This window comes from Gasterosteus aculeatus, chromosome 9 (assembly GCF_964276395.1).
Source record: "Gasterosteus aculeatus chromosome 9, fGasAcu3.hap1.1, whole genome shotgun sequence".
Taxonomy (NCBI): domain Eukaryota; kingdom Metazoa; phylum Chordata; class Actinopteri; order Perciformes; family Gasterosteidae; genus Gasterosteus; species Gasterosteus aculeatus.
The window spans coordinates 8,257,716-8,275,889 of record NC_135696.1 but is presented as its reverse complement, the minus strand read 5'-3'; the positions used below and the strand labels follow the sequence as shown (position 1 = coordinate 8,275,889).

Sequence of the window (18,174 nt, the reverse complement as noted above, 5' to 3'; positions counted from 1 at the left end):
CCAGTATTTTACAAATACAGAATCAGACCGGTCCGTATTTGTAAAATACTGGAAAAAAGTCCAAATCTGTAAATGTCTTGCCAACTTTCAATCGACTTTTTGGAAAATCAAAATAATGAGGTAAGATATGCGCAGGCTTCTCCATAGTTCGGTAAAGTTGGCAAGATATTCAGATTCAGACTGACGGAGCGGTCTGAGAGCTGGACGCATTGCTCTTAATGTGCCGGTAATGATGGTAAATGATGGTTTTAGCTGGTTGTCATCTACGGTCCACTACAATAACCGAAGGGGGGCGTTTGTTTTTTGACAACGTTTTATCTCATAATTTCTTTTTATCCCCTTACATTAGAGCGGAAATGGGCTTCTATAGTTGTGTGAATGCATCACTCCGGCCAATCCAAAGACGGGGTTTGTAACCAGGTGTAGATACCATGGTGTCTGGCTCCGCCCCCTTACTGTCAAAAAGAAAAACAGCGAGCGCGTAGAAAACACCTTTGAGCGCGAGCAGAGAGTAACCTCGCGGGCGAGGAAGTTCACCCTCCGCGAGGGCTTTTACTTGTGCCAGACGGACTTTTTTTTTTTTTAACTAAAAATTTACTTTTCTGAATCGAGACCGAATCGTTCTAGAGAGAATCGAGAGAAATCAAAAAATATGTTATGTTATTCTATTTGTCACTCCTTGTGGAGAGGACTGCATAGTCACTTATGATGTTGTCATTGAACAACAAGTGTGTTGTTATGCATCACTAAGCTTATAAAAAAACATGAATGACGGACAAAATATGTCACCTGAGGAGGCCTGAGTTATGGGCCAGGTGGTCAAAAGCTCAGCGATAGTGAGCTTTCCTAAAAAATTACATATTTATATTTGTGGTCTGTGCATTTAAGTTGTTCTAGCACAAGCGTGCGATCGGTTAATCACCGGACATTGGATTAACTTTTCCAGACTCTAACCAGGGATTTTTCAAGCTGGGGAACAACTTTTTGTTTCCCTTATACTGCAATATAATCTACTCAGTTTGGAATAAAATAAAACCAAGTTCGCTCCGAGCCCTTTGGTCTTCTATACATTTTCTTCTGACAGAATGTGAACCATCAGCTGCAGGGCTCCCAAGCGAAGGCTTCAGTTTCTCCCTGAATCGGGTGAGGTAATTCGTTCCCAGGGCGCGTGCACACACACACACCCCCACCTACACATTTTATTACAATGTATGGAGAGTAGAAACTAACACATTACAGGTCCCCTAAGCCCAGAAGAGCTCATAGTCGTTGACTCTCAGCTGGGTGCAAAATGATCGAGGTCATCCAAACCTGATATTTATGAATATATTAAAACTAATAAGAGAATAATATGATCCGGGTAGTATTTACTTCGTTGTCGTAATCACTGAAGATTGAAGTGCCTGAATAGTTTCTATCAGCGAAGGGATTTACCTCTTGGTAAATCCTGGGCTACATCCATCCCGTGTTGGCAGCAGTAAGCGCGGATCACACTGCTCCGCTCCACAGTGAACTACCGCCTGCTTGTGAGACGCCGTGTTGCAATTTTGCCTGGATAATGTGACGGGCTGGGAGGTCGCTGGTCTTGGCTCAGACGGAAACGGGCAGCAACATCTAGCATCACAGGTAGTTTGTCTGCTGGTGCGCGCATGCAGTCACATTCGCTGGGATTTCAGTTGGACGTCTACTGCCAGAAGTGGCGTTGTTGTGGAATTGACGGCCTCGCAGGCACGGAAGAATGGATAACCCGGTGCACCTTTTTGAAATTTCCTTTTTTTCCCCCATGACGCCGTCCCTCCATGCAGCAGACTCAGCAGCAGGCGGCGATGCTCCCGTTGGCCGCAGGCGGCGGCATTGCCGTGTCGTCAGCGGGCCCCACAGCCGACCCAGAGAAGCGCAAGCTGATCCAGCAGCAGCTGGTCCTGCTGCTCCACGCACACAAGTGCCAGCGACGGGAGCAGGCCAACGGCGAGGTGAGGGCCTGCGCCCTGCCCCACTGCCGCACCATGAAGAACGTCCTCAACCACATGACCCACTGCCAGGCCGGCAAGACCTGCCAGGGTGAGTTGGAGCGTGTGAAGCACTCGCTGAAATTTAAAAAAAGGCAAATATCATCGCGGTCAATTCCACCTTTGCTCTTGTGTGGTCACAATTTTAAAGGTTTAACATACCAGCTGTCAATCAATGTTTATTGCAACCCTGTCAGTAAGTAAACAAATACTTTGTGGTTATAAGCCATTTGACCACTAGCGGTCACAATATCTTACTTTTTGTTGTGTGATATATTGCCCCCAAATTAAGTGTGATAAACATTGTAATTTTCAGACCTTTTTATGCCATTTTTATTACATAATGACAATATGACATAAGCATAGCAATGCAAGTACGCTCTTTCAAAGAACAGTGTGGCACAGTCAAGTGCAAGTGTTTTGTTCTTGAATATTTAGACATATATCCTAAATAAATAATGCACCTTTTGTTACCCAAAAAGTTCTAAATACACACAGCCGGGCGAAACATTGAGCTTGGGCCGATGCTGTAAGGTTTGAGTAAATGTGTTAAGTGGGGGAAGTTGGCCCAGGGGCTTCAACCGCCGGCAGGGCAGCGCGCTGCGTGGCAGCTGGGGGAGACGTTCCGGGGGGCTCAGACCTTCCTCCTGCGCATGGCCCTCCCGGCGAAAGAGGCAAACCTGCAGTCCTGGGGAACCGACAGTAGTTCAGGTTGAAAGACTGGGTGGATGGTGAGATGTTAGCTAAGTTGTGTTGCGTCTTTTTGTTGCCACTGTTTTCAAACAACGTCAACTTGCTGACTCGTAAATTGGCTCTCCTCTCTCATTCGGCTTGAAGACAAAATGTTCCCAAACCACGGCCAGAGATTGCGGCTTTGAAACAAAGTCCTTTTGGATTTGTTTATTCTTATTGGCTCAGCTGTAGATTTTACAAAAAAGGACACTTCATAACACAGAGGGGTTCAGGCATTCCCTTCCTGTGTGTGTGTGTGTGTGTGTGTGTGTGTGTGTGTGTGTGTGTGTGTGTGTGTGTGTGTGTGTGTGTGTGTGTGTGTGTGTGTGTGTGTGTGTGTGAGATTGTGACTGACACTGGCTGCCTCTGTTTTGACAAAGAAAGCAGACAAGAGGACAGATGCAGCGCAATAGAAATTTATTTCAAAGTAAAAATGAATATAATATATCGCAGCACCAAAAAATGATTGTGACTGGCCAGTCTTGTTTAAAAGGTCCAGCTTTGCCGTGGATGAAGGCTGGAGTTGATAAGCAGACTATTAGCTAGGTAGCTATGCAACCAGTTGACAAACGATAAAAGACGGCCTCATATTTTCATAATGTATTAAGAAATACAGAAAAATATTGATGGAAACTGCGAAACTGCCTGCGCAAAAAAAAAAAGTTATTTTCAGCAGGGCTTCCACTGATATAATGGGAGGGGAAACACAAGTTAAAAAAGCATGAATACAATTCCAAGTTCATGAAAATGTATTAATAGAAGGGGAAATTCAATAATCAATACAAAAAAAGCGTGCGTCATGTGTGAGCACCAGCATTGCTGTAATCAAAAATTGGCCACTATTTTTTTGTTTAAATGTCTTCCATTGGCCGTGGAGTTGAATGCTTGTTAATTTTTCCTGCCAAACATACTCAGAGAAGCCAAAATTATTTGAGTCTGTCTTTTTTTCCTCCTGCTCAGGACCTTCGCTTCCCCTTGCCACTCAAATGACGCTGGAAAGAGATTTTGTTCCCCAACAAAATGTTATGCGTTATGCATAGTAATTATAAAGATGGATGACTGGGAAAATTTCATTATAAAGTATTTTTCAGAACAATACAACAGGCACTCTCAAGTTAACATGCAGTAGATCCCTGTTAGTGAGGTAAAGTGGTCTAGCACAAAAAGCACACAGCTGGAATTCACTGTGCAGAGCACTTTTTAGTCTGTAAAACCTGTAGATTTCATCTGAGGAATCTCCGTCAAAGAAAGGGAGATGTGAGATGTTCCACAATGGCAAATTAAACTTTTTTTCATCACTTCCTCCGAATTTGTCTTGCGTTGGTTTGTCAACCGTTCTGCCTCACGCAGCATCCAACGTAGTCTGCCAAAGTTTCGCTCCACTTGTTGTTTGGGAGGCTAGTGGGCTGGCATCAATGCGTCGTCCTCCGGCTTGCTGTACTCTGGTGAAAAGATCATCCCGGTTTGCAGTGGTTACAAAAAGCTTTGCTGTTATCGACTCCACGTCTCGTAGAGATTCATAATGAAACTGTCCAGTGTTAATATGGTGTTAAGCCCCTCCCAATGCTAAAAAGAAATGCAGTTAACGCATGATGAAACCCTTATCAGAGTTAATGGTTTGCTACGGTGACGTACCCTATGGTTGAATGCACTTACTGTACGTCGCTTTGGATAAAAGCGTCAGCTAAATGACATGTAATGTAATGTAATGTGACGTATTCGTAGCCTGTTAATGTGCCCAGTCCCATAAATATTATTGGTGGCAAATTAGAGCCAGCTAGTGATCGCTTTCCAGATGCGCTGCTATCCCCTCTGGCCACCGATAAAATGAAACTCTTCCGTTTGTTCAGTCACCCTCCAGGAAGAAAGTATTGTTGAAATTCCCTCCGGGTCAAATCAGTGGACTTCCAGGAGTGTGAACTAGTGCAGTGACCCAAACCTTTTGGGAAGAGTCATTTATTTATAATATTACATCTCACTATCCATCTATTTGTCCCACTACCTACCCATTTTTCCAATGTCCAATAGGCCTCTTTTGTGTTCACTTTTTTTCTCTCTGCAAATTTTTAGTAGTAGTATAATACAATTACACATTTGTATGATACAAACGCCCAATAATTGCCTCTCAATTACTCGCCCTGTGTTACTCACAAAACGTTGCTTTTCTCTCATGCCTTCATGACAATTGGTGAAGTAGATTTGTTTACAAACTGTTTGTGTAGTAATGGCCAATCCACTCCAAGTGTCACTCCAGATATCAATTTGACGGCAAGCCTCCGGGGAGTCGAGCACTCTGTGGCAAACTGTCAGCATTAAAATGCTCCCCCCGGGGAGTCCCTCATCTTTCTGCCCCTCTCTTTGCAGTGGCTCACTGTGCGTCATCCAGACAGATCATCTCCCACTGGAAAAATTGCACACGACACGACTGTCCCGTCTGCCTCCCGCTGAAGAACGCCAGCGACAAGCGCACCCAGCAACGTAAGTGCGAGCAGCCGGCTCGGGTCGAGGAGCTCAACGCGCCACGCGGCTCGATTACTTCCATTGACGGTGCTGAATTAGCACACGGCAAGCTGTGTGTGTTTCTGGGACAAAGGGCCCAGTCTTTATTTCCAGATTGGGCTGCTTATACTGAGCTCTGGTGGTCCATAGTGATGGCCTCGGGAAACAATTGACAGCTGCATGTGCCTTCTTCCCCGGCCAAAGATGCATCAATCGTATCCTTCATGGCCCATTCAGATTTTCAGTCTTCTCTTCTTGACGACGAGGCTCAAGGCAAAACAACACTCTGAACCAAATCAATGTCTGTGTAAATGTTTTTTCATTGTCATCTATGATGGTTACTTGCATAAAGAATATGCAAATGAATGATTGTATGTAAGAGGAATATATTGGTATATTCTAAACATCTTGGAGCTGTTGAGATGTTAAACGTAGCATAATCCCTGCGGGGAAAACCGCTCTTCAAACTACTTTATTTATTCAAGTTTCGTGCCAAAAACTAAATTTCAAACATCACATTTTTATTAATTAGAGCTAAACTCAATTGCACTATTGTTAACATCAGCCCCCCCACCCAACGCCTTGGGCGGGTCAGCGGCCGCTGTAATAGGCACCGCATGTGTGTACATTTCAGCAGTCGAGGCCAATCAGCTGGCTCTTTCATCTCCGGTTTGTGTGGATAATATTTGTGTATTTCACTATTCAGGCAATTATCGCTCCTCCACATTTTAAAGCCTGGTCCTGGCGGGCTCGTATAGCAATGCGCAATAGGGATAGGAGTGTGATCCATGGAGGGAGGGAGGAGTGGGAGAGCGCGAGCTGGAGGTGTCTTGCTGTTTACTGCTTCTCCCCTCCCAGAGCTGAATTTGACACTTCTAGTTTTTCTTTCTGTTCTGTTGTCCCAGATTCACAGGCTGTTCTTTCCTGCCCAACAGTCTTTCCCATTCCTCTCTGGATCCCTTGCACGAGTTACTTTTACATTTCCCCCCTTATTTTTATTACCCCTGTTTTTTATGTGTCTTTACGTCACCGCTCTGGTCAGCGTCTTTCATCACTTGAAGCATTCTCTGGCTTCTCTTCTTTATCCTGCCTCTTCCGATTTTCGTCATTCCACAAACTATGAGGCTTTTTCGGCCGACCAAACCTGAACCATAAGAATATGCTAATGCTCTGTCCCCTGAAGGGATTCATGCATTTATTCAGTTCACTGCTTTTTCAATCGTTTAGCTCTACATTGTTTTTACAGTATTCTTTTGCCATCTGACCTCATCTCGCTGGTGGTCAAGGGGCAAGCTTTGTTTTCACCAAAGCAGATTCTTCTCATATTTAGCTGGTGCAGCAGTAGAGTGAGCAAAGGTTCTATCCAATATGGCAGAATATCTAATAGGTTTGTATTTGGCTGTTCTGGCCTGACTGCTCCATCTCTCTCTGCAGCCATGCTGAGCTCCCCCAACACGGGCCTCCAGAACGCCATGTCCTCAGTGGGTGTGGGCCAGCCCAGTGCTCCCACCATCAATACCTCAACCCCCATAGACCCCAGCTCCATGCAGAGGGCCTACGAGGCACTCGGGCTGCCCTACAGCAGCCAGGCCGCTGGGCAGGCCCGGGGGGCCGCGGGGGGACCGACGACGGGAGCACAGAACGCACCGGCCCAGCAGCAACAGCTTCCGCAGATGAGATCCCTCAATGCACTTGGTACAGACAAACGACCCCATTTTCATCCTTGTGATTTCTATCAAACCCTCAACATATTTCCTTCCTTTGTCGAAGTGTATATATTGATCGACAGAGCTGCAGCCATTAACTGATTGATTGTTGCCCGTGAAATATTTTCAGCCTAAAAATCGTGTTGAGTGATTTTCTTAGTCCAACTTCTTACAAACGAGTTTTTTACATTTTAAAGACCAACTGATAACCTAGCAATGTTATTGGCGCATAAATTGACAGTGAATGTTGTTAGTCGAATCATACATGCTCCTTATGTGCGTCAGATATGGAGGTAAAATAGTGATTAAAAATTCTTGACCATCCATATATGGCTGTTTTCTGTTACATTGTAACACAGTACACTACAATGGAAGTATTGTTTCTAAAAATGTATATTATTCTAGGAGGCGTTTACTCAGTGTTGTGTATTTAAAGGTAACCAGATGGCTCTTGGAAGTGGAGCACTGTCTGTGGCCACTTCAGAACAGACGAACCTGCACACGGACTCCCTCCCCAACACACTCAACACTAACAGGTCGGTCCAAGCCAATCTATTCATTTGTTGACCCTAAATGTTTTGTGAATTGTTAAATAGCAGCTTAAGATGCACAGGTTCTGATGGGAGTGTAGTTGCCTGGTCGGGTTGAATGAAACTATATTACCAAACGCACAAGTATACGCTGTAACTTCCTGCTGTCGTCTCGCCTCCAGTCAGCTGCTGTCAGACGGGTCCCCTGTGGGCTCAATGGCCAACCTGCCCACAGCAGCGCCCATTTCTGCCACGGGCACCAGGAAGGCGTGGCACGAGCACGTCACTCAGGACCTGCGCAACCACCTCGTCCACAAACTGTGAGTGCAGAACTGTTTTTAAAGCAGATTATTAGAACATCTGTTATTCATTGTCTCAACTTCTGTACTTCTTTGGCAGAGTACAAGCCATATTCCCTACCCCGGACCCGGCAGCTTTGAAGGACAGACGGATGGAGAACTTGGTGGCCTACGCCAGAAAAGTGGAGGGGGACATGTACGAGTCAGCTAACAGCCGGGTAGGTTTTCTGAACTCATCATCTTTCTGCTCACCTCATCTAGACCACAAACTCTGAGCCCCACGAAATACACAAGGCTCTTTTCTACTTCAACGTCTCCTTCAACTTTGCTCTTTTCTCGCCTCAGGATGAGTATTATCACTTCCTGGCTGAGAAAATCTATAAAATCCAAAAGGAACTGGAGGAGAAGAGGCGCTCAAGGCTACAGAAGCAAATCATCAACCAGGCCCCCATGGTCCCCCAAGGGGCCCAGCAGCCCGGCCTTCCCCAGCCCAGTGCCTTTGGCCCGAGGCCACAGAGTGAGTTCACTGTTGTTAGAAAAATTCTTCTTTGACACTGAGGTAAAATAATTTATTAAATACTTGCTAACAGGAGAAAGAATCTACACACATACAAGTCATGCGTCAAGGCTACTACATACATACTGGAAAGATCGTACATAAACAGGGAGGCTTTGTGCACGTACCCGGGCGAGGACCATCATGTTCGTTACGCAGAGATTTACATCTCTTACCATCATAAGACATCGAGTGGTCATCTGGACATTGGACATCTTATCTTGTAGCCGACACGTCATACACAGATCTCATTGGACAAATGGAACAGGCATCTTGTCTAAAAGAAAAAACCTTCTATGATGTTATTGCAGTTTCATTCATTCCGTTTGTCATTGAGATCCCTGATATTTCATGTAGTTTGTAAATAGGTTTCGGAGATTAATCTCCAGACAGCTGCCTGATTTCCAGCCATTTATCATGTTGTATTTTCCCTTACAACTGGTTTTGCTTCCCTTGGAGCTGTATTTTGGTTTGACGTTGTCTTTGCTTTATAGATGGACCTGTCTCACTGCCCAACATGCCAAATCAGATCACGAATCGCATGCAAGTTTCACAAGGTATGTCCAAAGATCTGTAAATATGATTGCGATAAGGCGACAAATACATTTACTAATGATTCTGTAAGTACTTCATTGTACCTATCTTCCTCACAGGAATCAACCAGTTCAACCACATGGCTCTGCCCAACACCCAAATATCACAGACACCGATGGGAGCCCGAGCTGCCTCACCCATGAACCACCCACAGCAAATGAACATGAGCTCTGTCCCAGCGGTAAAGAAGCAAAAAATTAAATGTGTAAAGAACTCAAACAGTATATGAAATAAATTGATCAGCTTTTACCAGCTCTTTGGGTCAACCTGAATTAGATGTGGTGCATCGCAGTCTAAAGAATGCGCCAGACCGTTTTCCTTTACTAGTGTTGGTTATTAATTACTCGGACTATGGAAAATAAAGACCAAAGTCCAGTTACACACAAAGAAAATCGATGGAAGAATATCATTAATGGGGTTGGAATGCTTCTGGTCACTGGTCATACTAACGCCATCTCTTCCTGCCTTGTAGATGGGCATGTCTCCCTCCAGGATGCCCCAGGCCCAAGGCATGCTAGCCGCGCACAGTGGCGCTAACATGGTGGGCCAGACAGCCAGCCAGGGACAGTTCCTGGCTCAGACCCAGTTCCCTCCCGGATCAACCACGGCCGCCGCAACGGGTGCCATGAATGTCAGCGTACCGGGCATAGCCCAGCCGCCTGCACAGGCTGCCATCACCCAGGTGAGACCTGACGAGGGGTGTGGAGATGCTGCGGTAATCGCACTCGGATTGGTTTGATTTGGTGGGTTTCTCAACTCCATCCTTTTAGGTGGCACAACAAAGTTGCGCTTACCCCCGGGGACTAAACCCCAAACTACGTTCACCAACCAATGTTACGCATTAATTGCCCTTAAATTGTTCTCATGCCAATCACAACGTGCCCTCCAAACCCCTAATTGTGGGCGGTGTCCTGTTAGTCTCGGTGACCTTATGACTGTATGTTTGTCCGCTAATCTTGAACGCGTATGTCGGCCTGCCACTTGTCTCTGTCCCTCTCTCCAGCAGCAGCAACAACAACAGAGCGCTAACCTCCCCATGAATGCACTTGGCCCCTTGCTGGGCCCTCAGCTAGCCTCCTCCCAAACCCCCTTGCACACCACGCCTCCTCCCGCTGCCTCCTCCGCCTCCACGGCCGGGGGGGTCACTAACCTGACGCTCCCCCAGCCCTCTACCCGCAGCACCACCCCCACCCTCCCTGGCCCTGCCCAGGGTGCCACCCCGCCCCGCCCCACCCAGCCCCAACCCCAGGTGGAACTCCCTGCAGCAGCACAGACGCAGGCCCCACTTCAGCCCCCCACCACACCGGTGAGACAGAGACCCTCAGCATGCCCGCCACTCTGCCCGCTCCCCCGCAAACTCCCATCCCTCTGACTGTCATGTGCCGACCCGTCCCACCCACCCATCTGTCTGTTAGCTGCATCTTCACCACTGCTTGTAGCACCCGTCACAATAAGAATGTTTCAACAAAGGAGCGGTGAAACCAATATGGAGGCGCTCATCTGTGTCTTGTGTTTTCAGCTCTGCACGCAAGGGAAGCCGTTGAGCTGCTGCCAAAACTTCACATTTGTCCTTTCTGTCCCTGGCTCTCAGCTGTCTCAACCAGGGGCCTGTCTGGAGAACCGGGTGCCCACGCCAGCCTCCGCGGCCGACCTGCACTCGCAGCATGTTGCAGCAGACCTGCCTGTCCAGGAAGTGAAAGCAGAGGCTCGTCATGACCTGCAAGAGTTCAAGGGCGCTGGCGGCAAAACCGAGCCCAAGATGGAGGTGGGTTGAATAGATATGTTTAAATTAGAGCTATCAATTAACTAATTCATCTCACATTCGAAAATTCAATAAGAAGCTATTTTATCTTCTAAAGACCAGATTTAGATTGCTCGGGTTAACACAAAATTACACACAGATGTTTTCATGTGTTTCATTAGTTTGCATGTCGTTCAATCTCAATTTGGTCAATAAAATGAGCTGTGACACCCACCAGAAGGCCTGTAACCAATCAATATATTGACACGGTATATGGAAAGGACGCGACCATTTTTGGTGCTACGATATGTAATGATGGTCGCTGCCGAAAGCGGAGCTCAGGCAGCGTACACACACACACACACACACACACACAGCGGACACTGACCAGTGAAGAGCATGCGTGAACCCACCGTGTTATAAAGTGTTCTTTTTGCATTATTTGCAAGTGGACTTTGTGTCAAAGCTGCAATCTTCAGCTTCCGTGAGGGTACAGTTTGGCCTTAATCAGAAAGGAGAACCAATAGACGTGAGCGAGCCGGTGTGTCAACTTTGTCCCCGACCGCCTTCCCTCCTAAAATAAATATGAAATATATCTTTAAGTAGCAACATGTGAGTAACTTATTTCTCCTTCACCAAACTGTGATAGTGGACCTAACGAGTAGACTTGAACGCAGACGATGAAAGAAGACCGGGAAAAGGCATTTACTAGTTTACTAGAAAATTGAAAAATAAAAGTTTGAATTTATTTTATGATTTTTGAGTGAAGATGTCTGTTGCGTCCCTGATACAGACCTCATGACTCGTGTGCTAGTTGTTTCCAGCACGCTGCTGGCTTTTGGATTATATGCTTAAAAAATACTGTCATCAGTTACAATCCGTGAGTTATTAAAATTTTATTTTTGGTAAATAGGAATTATTACTGAGTTCCACACAGTAGGTTATTAAAATGTTAATAAAAGAAGAGCAGTTATTGGTTCGTACAGATACCCAGAGTTGAGGGACTGAAATCTGTTTCAAAAAAGAGAAAAAAAGTTGCATTCTTAATTTTTAATTAGGTTGAACGCCCGCAGACAGACTTCATACAAAATTGGTTCAACTAGACAAAGTCAGAATCTTTCTGCAATGCCTGAATCTTTGCATCTGAAATGCATTTTGTGGCATTGCTGCTGTTGAAATGGACCCACGCGATATTTCAAATTCACTTATTTTGCCTGATCTTAGCATTTCGATTTTTAAGCTGGACTTTTTTACGTGATCATCAAAATCCTGAATGTGGGGGACCAATGTTGTCGTCCAACATTTTTTATTTCATGGCTCTGACGTGATTGGTCATTTTCCCCTTTTCGTCTGTAGACCGAAGAAGACTCCGCTTCAGCGGTTAAGGACAAGGAGCCGGAGGAAAAGCCGCAGCCAATGGAGGTGGAGAAGAAAACTGAAATTAAGACTGAATCCAAAGAAGAGGAAGAGGGTGGAGCCAACGGCACAGCCTCTTCATCCCCCTCTCAGTCACGAAGGAAAAGTGAGTCTGATGCCAACGAATGTACAAAATCTGTCTTGAGTCCAGACTCAAGTCTTCTTGGAACTTAGCTGCATTCTAGACACAAACAGAATAAAACCGAGGATCATGATGTCGTTCAGTAGTTGTACTCAGAGTTCAGAGAGACTGTTCTCTTTAGGAAGTTCCAGCATAGAAGGACAATGTAGCAGTAGCCTCTGCATTTTGTCCAGTTTCCTGTACAGTAAAGCCTCCTTCCCTCCTTGTTTTGGATTACTAACACGTACATGTCCATTTTTCAGTCTTTAAGCCCGAGGAGTTGCGGCAGGCTCTGATGCCGACTTTGGAGTCTCTCTACAGGCAGGACCCCGAGTCTCTGCCCTTCAGACAGCCTGTAGACCCCATGCTTCTGGGCATCCCTGTACGTAGCACAAATCCCATTTCCACACAATGTTGTTACTTCAAATACTCTGAAACGGTCAATGTGTTTCCTACGGGACGTTGTTAAATCAGCTGCACTATTTTAGTTTACGCTTTCTCTTGTTTTGCTCTTTAATATGCAGGACTACTTTGACATCGTTAAGTGCCCAATAGACCTGTCCACCATCAAGCGTAAGCTTGACACAGGCCAATACCAAGAGCCCTGGCAGTACGTGGAGGATGTCTGGCTGATGTTCAACAACGCCTGGCTCTACAACCGCAAGACATCCCGCGTCTACAAGTACTGCTCCAAGCTGGCCGAGGTGTTTGAGTCTGAGATTGACCCGGTCATGCAGGGCCTGGGGTACTGCTGCGGGAGGAAGGTGAGATGATCAAAGATGCAGTAACCAGAGTAGGATATGGCCTCTGTCTATGACTGTTAAAAGAAAAGGGATTTTTGTCGCGTTGCAGCCAAATTACTCAAAATCCGCTGTTCACTACTGCTTCTTTTTGTTTGGGGAAATGCACACAAACTTATCGTGACTCTGAATAATGGGTTTTACTTTTCACCATGCGATTTTAGTACTTTGTCCACGCCGCCACTAAAGATGAAGCCAATTTAGATAAACCAAAGAATAAACGTTACTTTCTTGTCCTAATGAAAGGGTTTATGGTATGAATGTTTTGTTTACTTTGTCGTCTTGCTTGTGTCTGCAGTACGAGTTCTCCCCTCAAACGCTGTGTTGCTATGGCAAACAGCTCTGCACCATACCTACTGGAGGCACCTACTACAGCTACCAGAACAGGTACAGGCGTCTTTGTCCCTCATAAACTGAACCACCTATATAAAAAATATATATATATATATATATATATATATATATATATAAAATAACGTCTGTTTTGAATTGCAGCCTCTCTTAATCATTTGATACGCGTCACATGCGCAGTTGTAGATGAGTGTTTTCATGGGTAATAAATGCGGTACTTAGAAGCGCGTTGGCCACCGCCTGCAGCCTGGGCTCTGCTCCACCGGTGTGATCTGTGTGATCCAGGCTGGAGGGTCATCCCGACAGCTTTGGCTTTAACGTTTGTGCCTCCAGGCACGGCACGAGACCACAAAGCGGGTTTGCGCCCAACATTTATTAACAGCCAGTGTTGCACATACATGAGAACACAATGACTCTAAAGACTTTAGAGTGAAAAGAACGACAGACACGGGGAAACGCAGCGGTGCGTTGATGGTGTGTTTTGCTCCGCATCTGTCACGGGACCGACTGATGACAGAATAACGCTTTGGCAACAAACAGCGGTGCTGTCAGTGTCTTTTCCTCTCAGTTGAGATCCTGCCTGCATCACAATCCCTTGCACCCCCTGGTGCCTAAACGGGTTCACTGCAGCTTCCCCTCTTTCACACTTCAACGGGGCACTTTTAAGCGGAGCAGTAGTGATAAAGCACAGCTTGACAGACAACATGGGACTTGTACACAGTCCATTCACACTCTCAATGGGAGCTCAGGGCTTCCCGGATCTCTGTCATAAAACATAAATGACAAGCGTTGTTTTGTGCAGGATTGTAGAACACAAGTAGCCGAATACTGGGCCAGTGTTGAATGTGCTGAATATTGAATGCGTTATTTTGCAGGTATCATTTCTGTGAGAAGTGCTTCAATGAGATCCAGGGGGAGAGCGTGACATTGGGAGATGATCCCGCACAGCCACAGACGTAAGTACTCTGGCTATTGATAAACCCACAAAAAAAACCATCCCATCAAGTTCTTTTTGAATAGCAAGAGGAAATGTCCCTCCTCACATCACACTAAAGGTCCTCTCCAGAACAGCGAGTGTCACACATTCTAACATCGCTCCATTTTTGTTAACATGGGACTTTCATGATGTTAATCCAGAATGTCCAACGCATGTGTTGTATGAATGCATGTGATGTATCAACGCACGTGTTTCTTCAACAGTCTTATGGAAGCGTAGCCTCACACATTTATTTGTCCAGTTATTCTCACTACCGCTCCTCCTCCTTTTGTCTGAAACCTCAGGATGATTTCAAAGGACCAGTTTGAACGGAAGAAGAACGATGTGCTCGACCCTGAACCGTAAGTACACAGAAACCCTCTCAGTGCGACGAACTAACTCGTGTCCTGTTCCTGCTGCTTATTCTTACTCAGAAGTCACTCCTCCCTCCCCCTTTCATGTTCCTCATCACATCTTACATCTGTCACATCTGGCTTTTGTGTTTGCGCTTTTGGTGAACAATCTGCACATTTTCTCCCTGGAGCTCTCACATCAATCACTTAAACTTCAGCGAGGCCTCGGGGCAATTCAGCAGCACCACCAGCCTGAGGTCAAGACCTTTCTGTCTGACCGATGAGCGATGGCCATCAGGATCATGACTCGCAGAGTCTTGAGGATTTGATTAGCAATTGGTATACGCATGAATTATTATTATTTTTATAATAAGTCTGTATGACTTGAATAGTGTGGGAGCATTTCACACTATCCATCCATCGTCAAACCACTTATCCTGCACACAGGGTCGCGGGGGGGCTGGAGTCCATCCCAGCCAACTTCGGGCGATAGACAGGGTACACCCTGGATTGGTCGCCAGCCAATCGCAGGGCACAGAGACACACACAACCATTCACACTCACACTCACACAACTACGGGCAATTTAAAGTCCCCAGAGCATGTCTTTGGACTGTGGGAGGAAGCCGGAGAACCCGGAGAGAACCCACGCAGACACGGGGAGAACATGCAGACTCCACACAGAAAGGCCACTGGGTGGAATCGAACCCAGGACCTTCTTGCTGTGAGGCAACAGTGCTAACCACCGCGCCACCGTGCCGCCCGCATTTCACACTAAATAAACTAAAATAGTGTTATTTGTGAAGTATGCAAAATCAACATGACGCGGCACGAGAGCGCCACGTTGTCTGGTTTTGAAGTGAGGGACGTAACGATACTCATCATACTTAGTATCCATCATACCCGTTATCCAGCTTGAGGAACTAGTTACCTCGTTACTAACAGCAGTAAATCAGCCAGCGAGACTAAAGACACGTTTTTATTCACTCGCCTTTTTTGGCCCGTTCTTTTTTCAATCCTTTTTTGTGTACTTTGTCAGTTCTGTTGGGCTTTTTTAAAATGTTTTTTCTATCCTATTAATCGAAAAAAATTATCGACCAATTAATCGGTCATCAAAATAATGGTTAGTTGCAGCCGTAGTCAGCACACAAGTAGAAGTAACTGGACAGTGTTATTGGTGTTTTTTGTACTTGCTGCACATTGTTGCTAGATTTGGACCCTTTGATCAACACCATTAATGCAGCAAGTAAAGTCCTTGGAAGGAGAAATGTAACTCCGTTATCTGTGAAATATCACATTTCTTTCAATTTCTGTTTTCTTGTTTTCTTTTCTTTAGGTTTGTTGAATGTAAAGATTGTGGACGGAAGATGCACCAGATATGCGTCTTACACTACGACGTCATTTGGCCATCTGGGTGAGATGTCAACTTGTACCTTTAATAGATTTGCAAAATATTTATTGCACATTTTCTGTTTTATTAACTGTAACAACTTCTCTTTTCTCCCTTTTGCAGATTCATCTGCGAAAATTGTTTGAAGAAGAGTGCGAAAACACGAAAGGAAAACAAGTTCTCCGCAAAACGTTAGTAAAAAATCTCTACATATGTGTTCGAAATGTCAACAAATGATTGAAGTTTTGTCTCCTAAGCACCTAAGCAATTATTTAAACCACGTGCACGTGGGCTGCACTTGTCTCCCTGACTTTCCTGCAGTTGCTGCCCTTTTAGTTAGTTATTATGTTGGCCTCGTGGTTGTTCTGGTATTTTTCATTGGTGTTTGTAGCCCTGGGAACAACGCTGACCTTTTAGTACATATGGCGCTAAGCAATTTCACAAACTTGAATCTGTTCTAATTTGAGTGTAATTCTACGGCAGCAGTTGTTTAAGTATTAAATGCCTCCCTTGCTTTACCTTTTAAAATAATTTCCGTTTGTCATAGATTTCTCCTGTGTGTTTGAACTCTGCAGGGCTCCAGTCGACACGATTGGGAATGTACATAGAGGACCGTGTGAATAAATACTTGAAGAGACAGAACCACCCAGAGGCCGGAGAGGTGTTTGTGCGAGTGGTGGCGAGCTCTGACAAAATGGTGGAAGTAAAACCCGGCATGAAATCCAGGTGAGCGCATGAATGACGGGAGAACTGGTTGAGCGTATTGTAGGCTTTGGCTTGTTTAAGCAATTTGTTGAGCAACAGAGGAGGTGAGAAATTCCATGATATTGTAAACAATCAAATACCTGTCGCGTCTTCTCTGACTAGTTGATCCACTCCATTTGTAGAAGTTGCGATCATTTTCTCTGCCGTGCAACGAGTGATGGGCTTTCATTTTAGATTTATGCTCACTGTGCAGGAACTAAAGATATGTAACCTGTATTGAAAATCTTTTGTTTCTCCTAACTAGAGATCACATGTACGCATGTGTGTTTTATGAATCTTAATATATGATTCTTCTTCCTTACCGCAGGTTTGTGGACACGGGGGAAATGCCCGAGACCTTTCCCTACAGAACCAAAGCACTTTTTGCCTTTGAGGAGATCGATGGCGTAGACGTGTGCTTCTTTGGCATGCACGTGCAGGAGTACGGCTCAGAGTGCTCTTTCCCCAACACTAGGTCTGTACAGCCGATTACTGTGTGCTGCGCATGGCAAAAATGCACCGGCACCATTTCATGAATGAAATGTACCATGTTCCCCCTTTCTACCTCTGCAGGCGGGTCTACATATCGTACCTCGACAGTATTCACTTCTTCAGACCTCGTATTCTACGAACAGCCGTGTACCACGAGATCCTGATCGGCTATCTAGAATACGTCAAGAAACTCGGGTAAGCCTCGCTCAGCCGCCTGCGTGGTTAAAAATGATTTCTTTTACGGGAGCAGGTGTCCTAATCTCCACTTCGCGGCCGTGGTCTAACTATTGGTCTGCATGCGTGTCCGCAGGTATGCACAGGGCCACATCTGGGCGTGTCCACCCAGCGAAGGAGACGACTACATTTTCCACTGTCATCCTCCGGACCAGAAGATCCCAAAGCCTAAGAGGCTGCAAGAGTGGTACCGGAAGATGCTGGACAAGGCCTTTGCCGAGAGGATTCTACATGACTACAAGGTAAGGAGGAGAAACTTACTTACACAATGCCAACTTCTGTGTTGTTAGTAGACAAATTCATTGAATATGTACCGTATTTTCCGCACTATAAGGCGCACTTAAAATCCTTTAATTTTCTCAAAAAACGACGTGCAAAGTGCGTCTTATGATCCGGAGCGCCTTATATATGGATCAATTGGTTGATCCACACTGGTTGTACACGGCGCTCAAGGCGCTCTGTCAAAATGTTTCAGTATGAAAAACCAATAATAATAAATATATTTCGGTACGACTGGTAAACTACAAAGCCACACGGCTTGCAGCATTACGGCTACCGTAGTCAGTAACCACCGATACTATGCTTACTTACAGTTAGGGTGACGACATGTCCTCTTTTTGAGACCTAAAAAA

The 18,174-nt window shown here is 45.5% G+C and overlaps 1 protein-coding gene across 6 annotated transcripts in view; it reads left to right on the top strand.

Annotated features, from left to right (window-relative positions):
- The window catches only part of crebbpa (CREB binding lysine acetyltransferase a), a 35,531-nt gene that overhangs the window by 12,964 nt on the left and 4,393 nt on the right, over positions 1-18,174 (top strand). Inside the window, exons 3-26 of one of the 6 annotated variants that reach the window (XM_040186565.2) lie at positions 1,806-2,061; positions 5,106-5,219; positions 6,675-6,935; positions 7,383-7,482; positions 7,659-7,796; positions 7,876-7,993; positions 8,121-8,292; positions 8,826-8,888; positions 8,985-9,106; positions 9,398-9,607; positions 9,929-10,231; positions 10,517-10,690; positions 12,023-12,188; positions 12,467-12,585; positions 12,728-12,967; positions 13,302-13,390; positions 14,230-14,310; positions 14,636-14,692; positions 16,019-16,096; positions 16,196-16,263; positions 16,648-16,798; positions 17,145-17,291; positions 17,390-17,503; positions 17,619-17,784. In XM_040186565.2, the coding sequence (XP_040042499.2) occupies positions 1,806-2,061; positions 5,106-5,219; positions 6,675-6,935; positions 7,383-7,482; positions 7,659-7,796; positions 7,876-7,993; positions 8,121-8,292; positions 8,826-8,888; positions 8,985-9,106; positions 9,398-9,607; positions 9,929-10,231; positions 10,517-10,690; positions 12,023-12,188; positions 12,467-12,585; positions 12,728-12,967; positions 13,302-13,390; positions 14,230-14,310; positions 14,636-14,692; positions 16,019-16,096; positions 16,196-16,263; positions 16,648-16,798; positions 17,145-17,291; positions 17,390-17,503; positions 17,619-17,784 (3,507 nt within the window). Of the gene's footprint in view, positions 1-1,805; positions 2,062-5,105; positions 5,220-6,674; positions 6,938-7,382; positions 7,483-7,658; positions 7,797-7,875; positions 7,994-8,120; positions 8,293-8,825; positions 8,889-8,984; positions 9,107-9,397; positions 9,608-9,928; positions 10,232-10,516; positions 10,691-12,022; positions 12,189-12,466; positions 12,586-12,727; positions 12,968-13,301; positions 13,391-14,229; positions 14,311-14,635; positions 14,693-16,018; positions 16,097-16,195; positions 16,264-16,647; positions 16,799-17,144; positions 17,292-17,389; positions 17,504-17,618; positions 17,785-18,174 lie in introns of all 6 variants that reach the window. The other 5 variants (XM_040186566.2, XM_040186567.2, XM_078080395.1 and 2 more) reach the window with 5 other exon arrangements.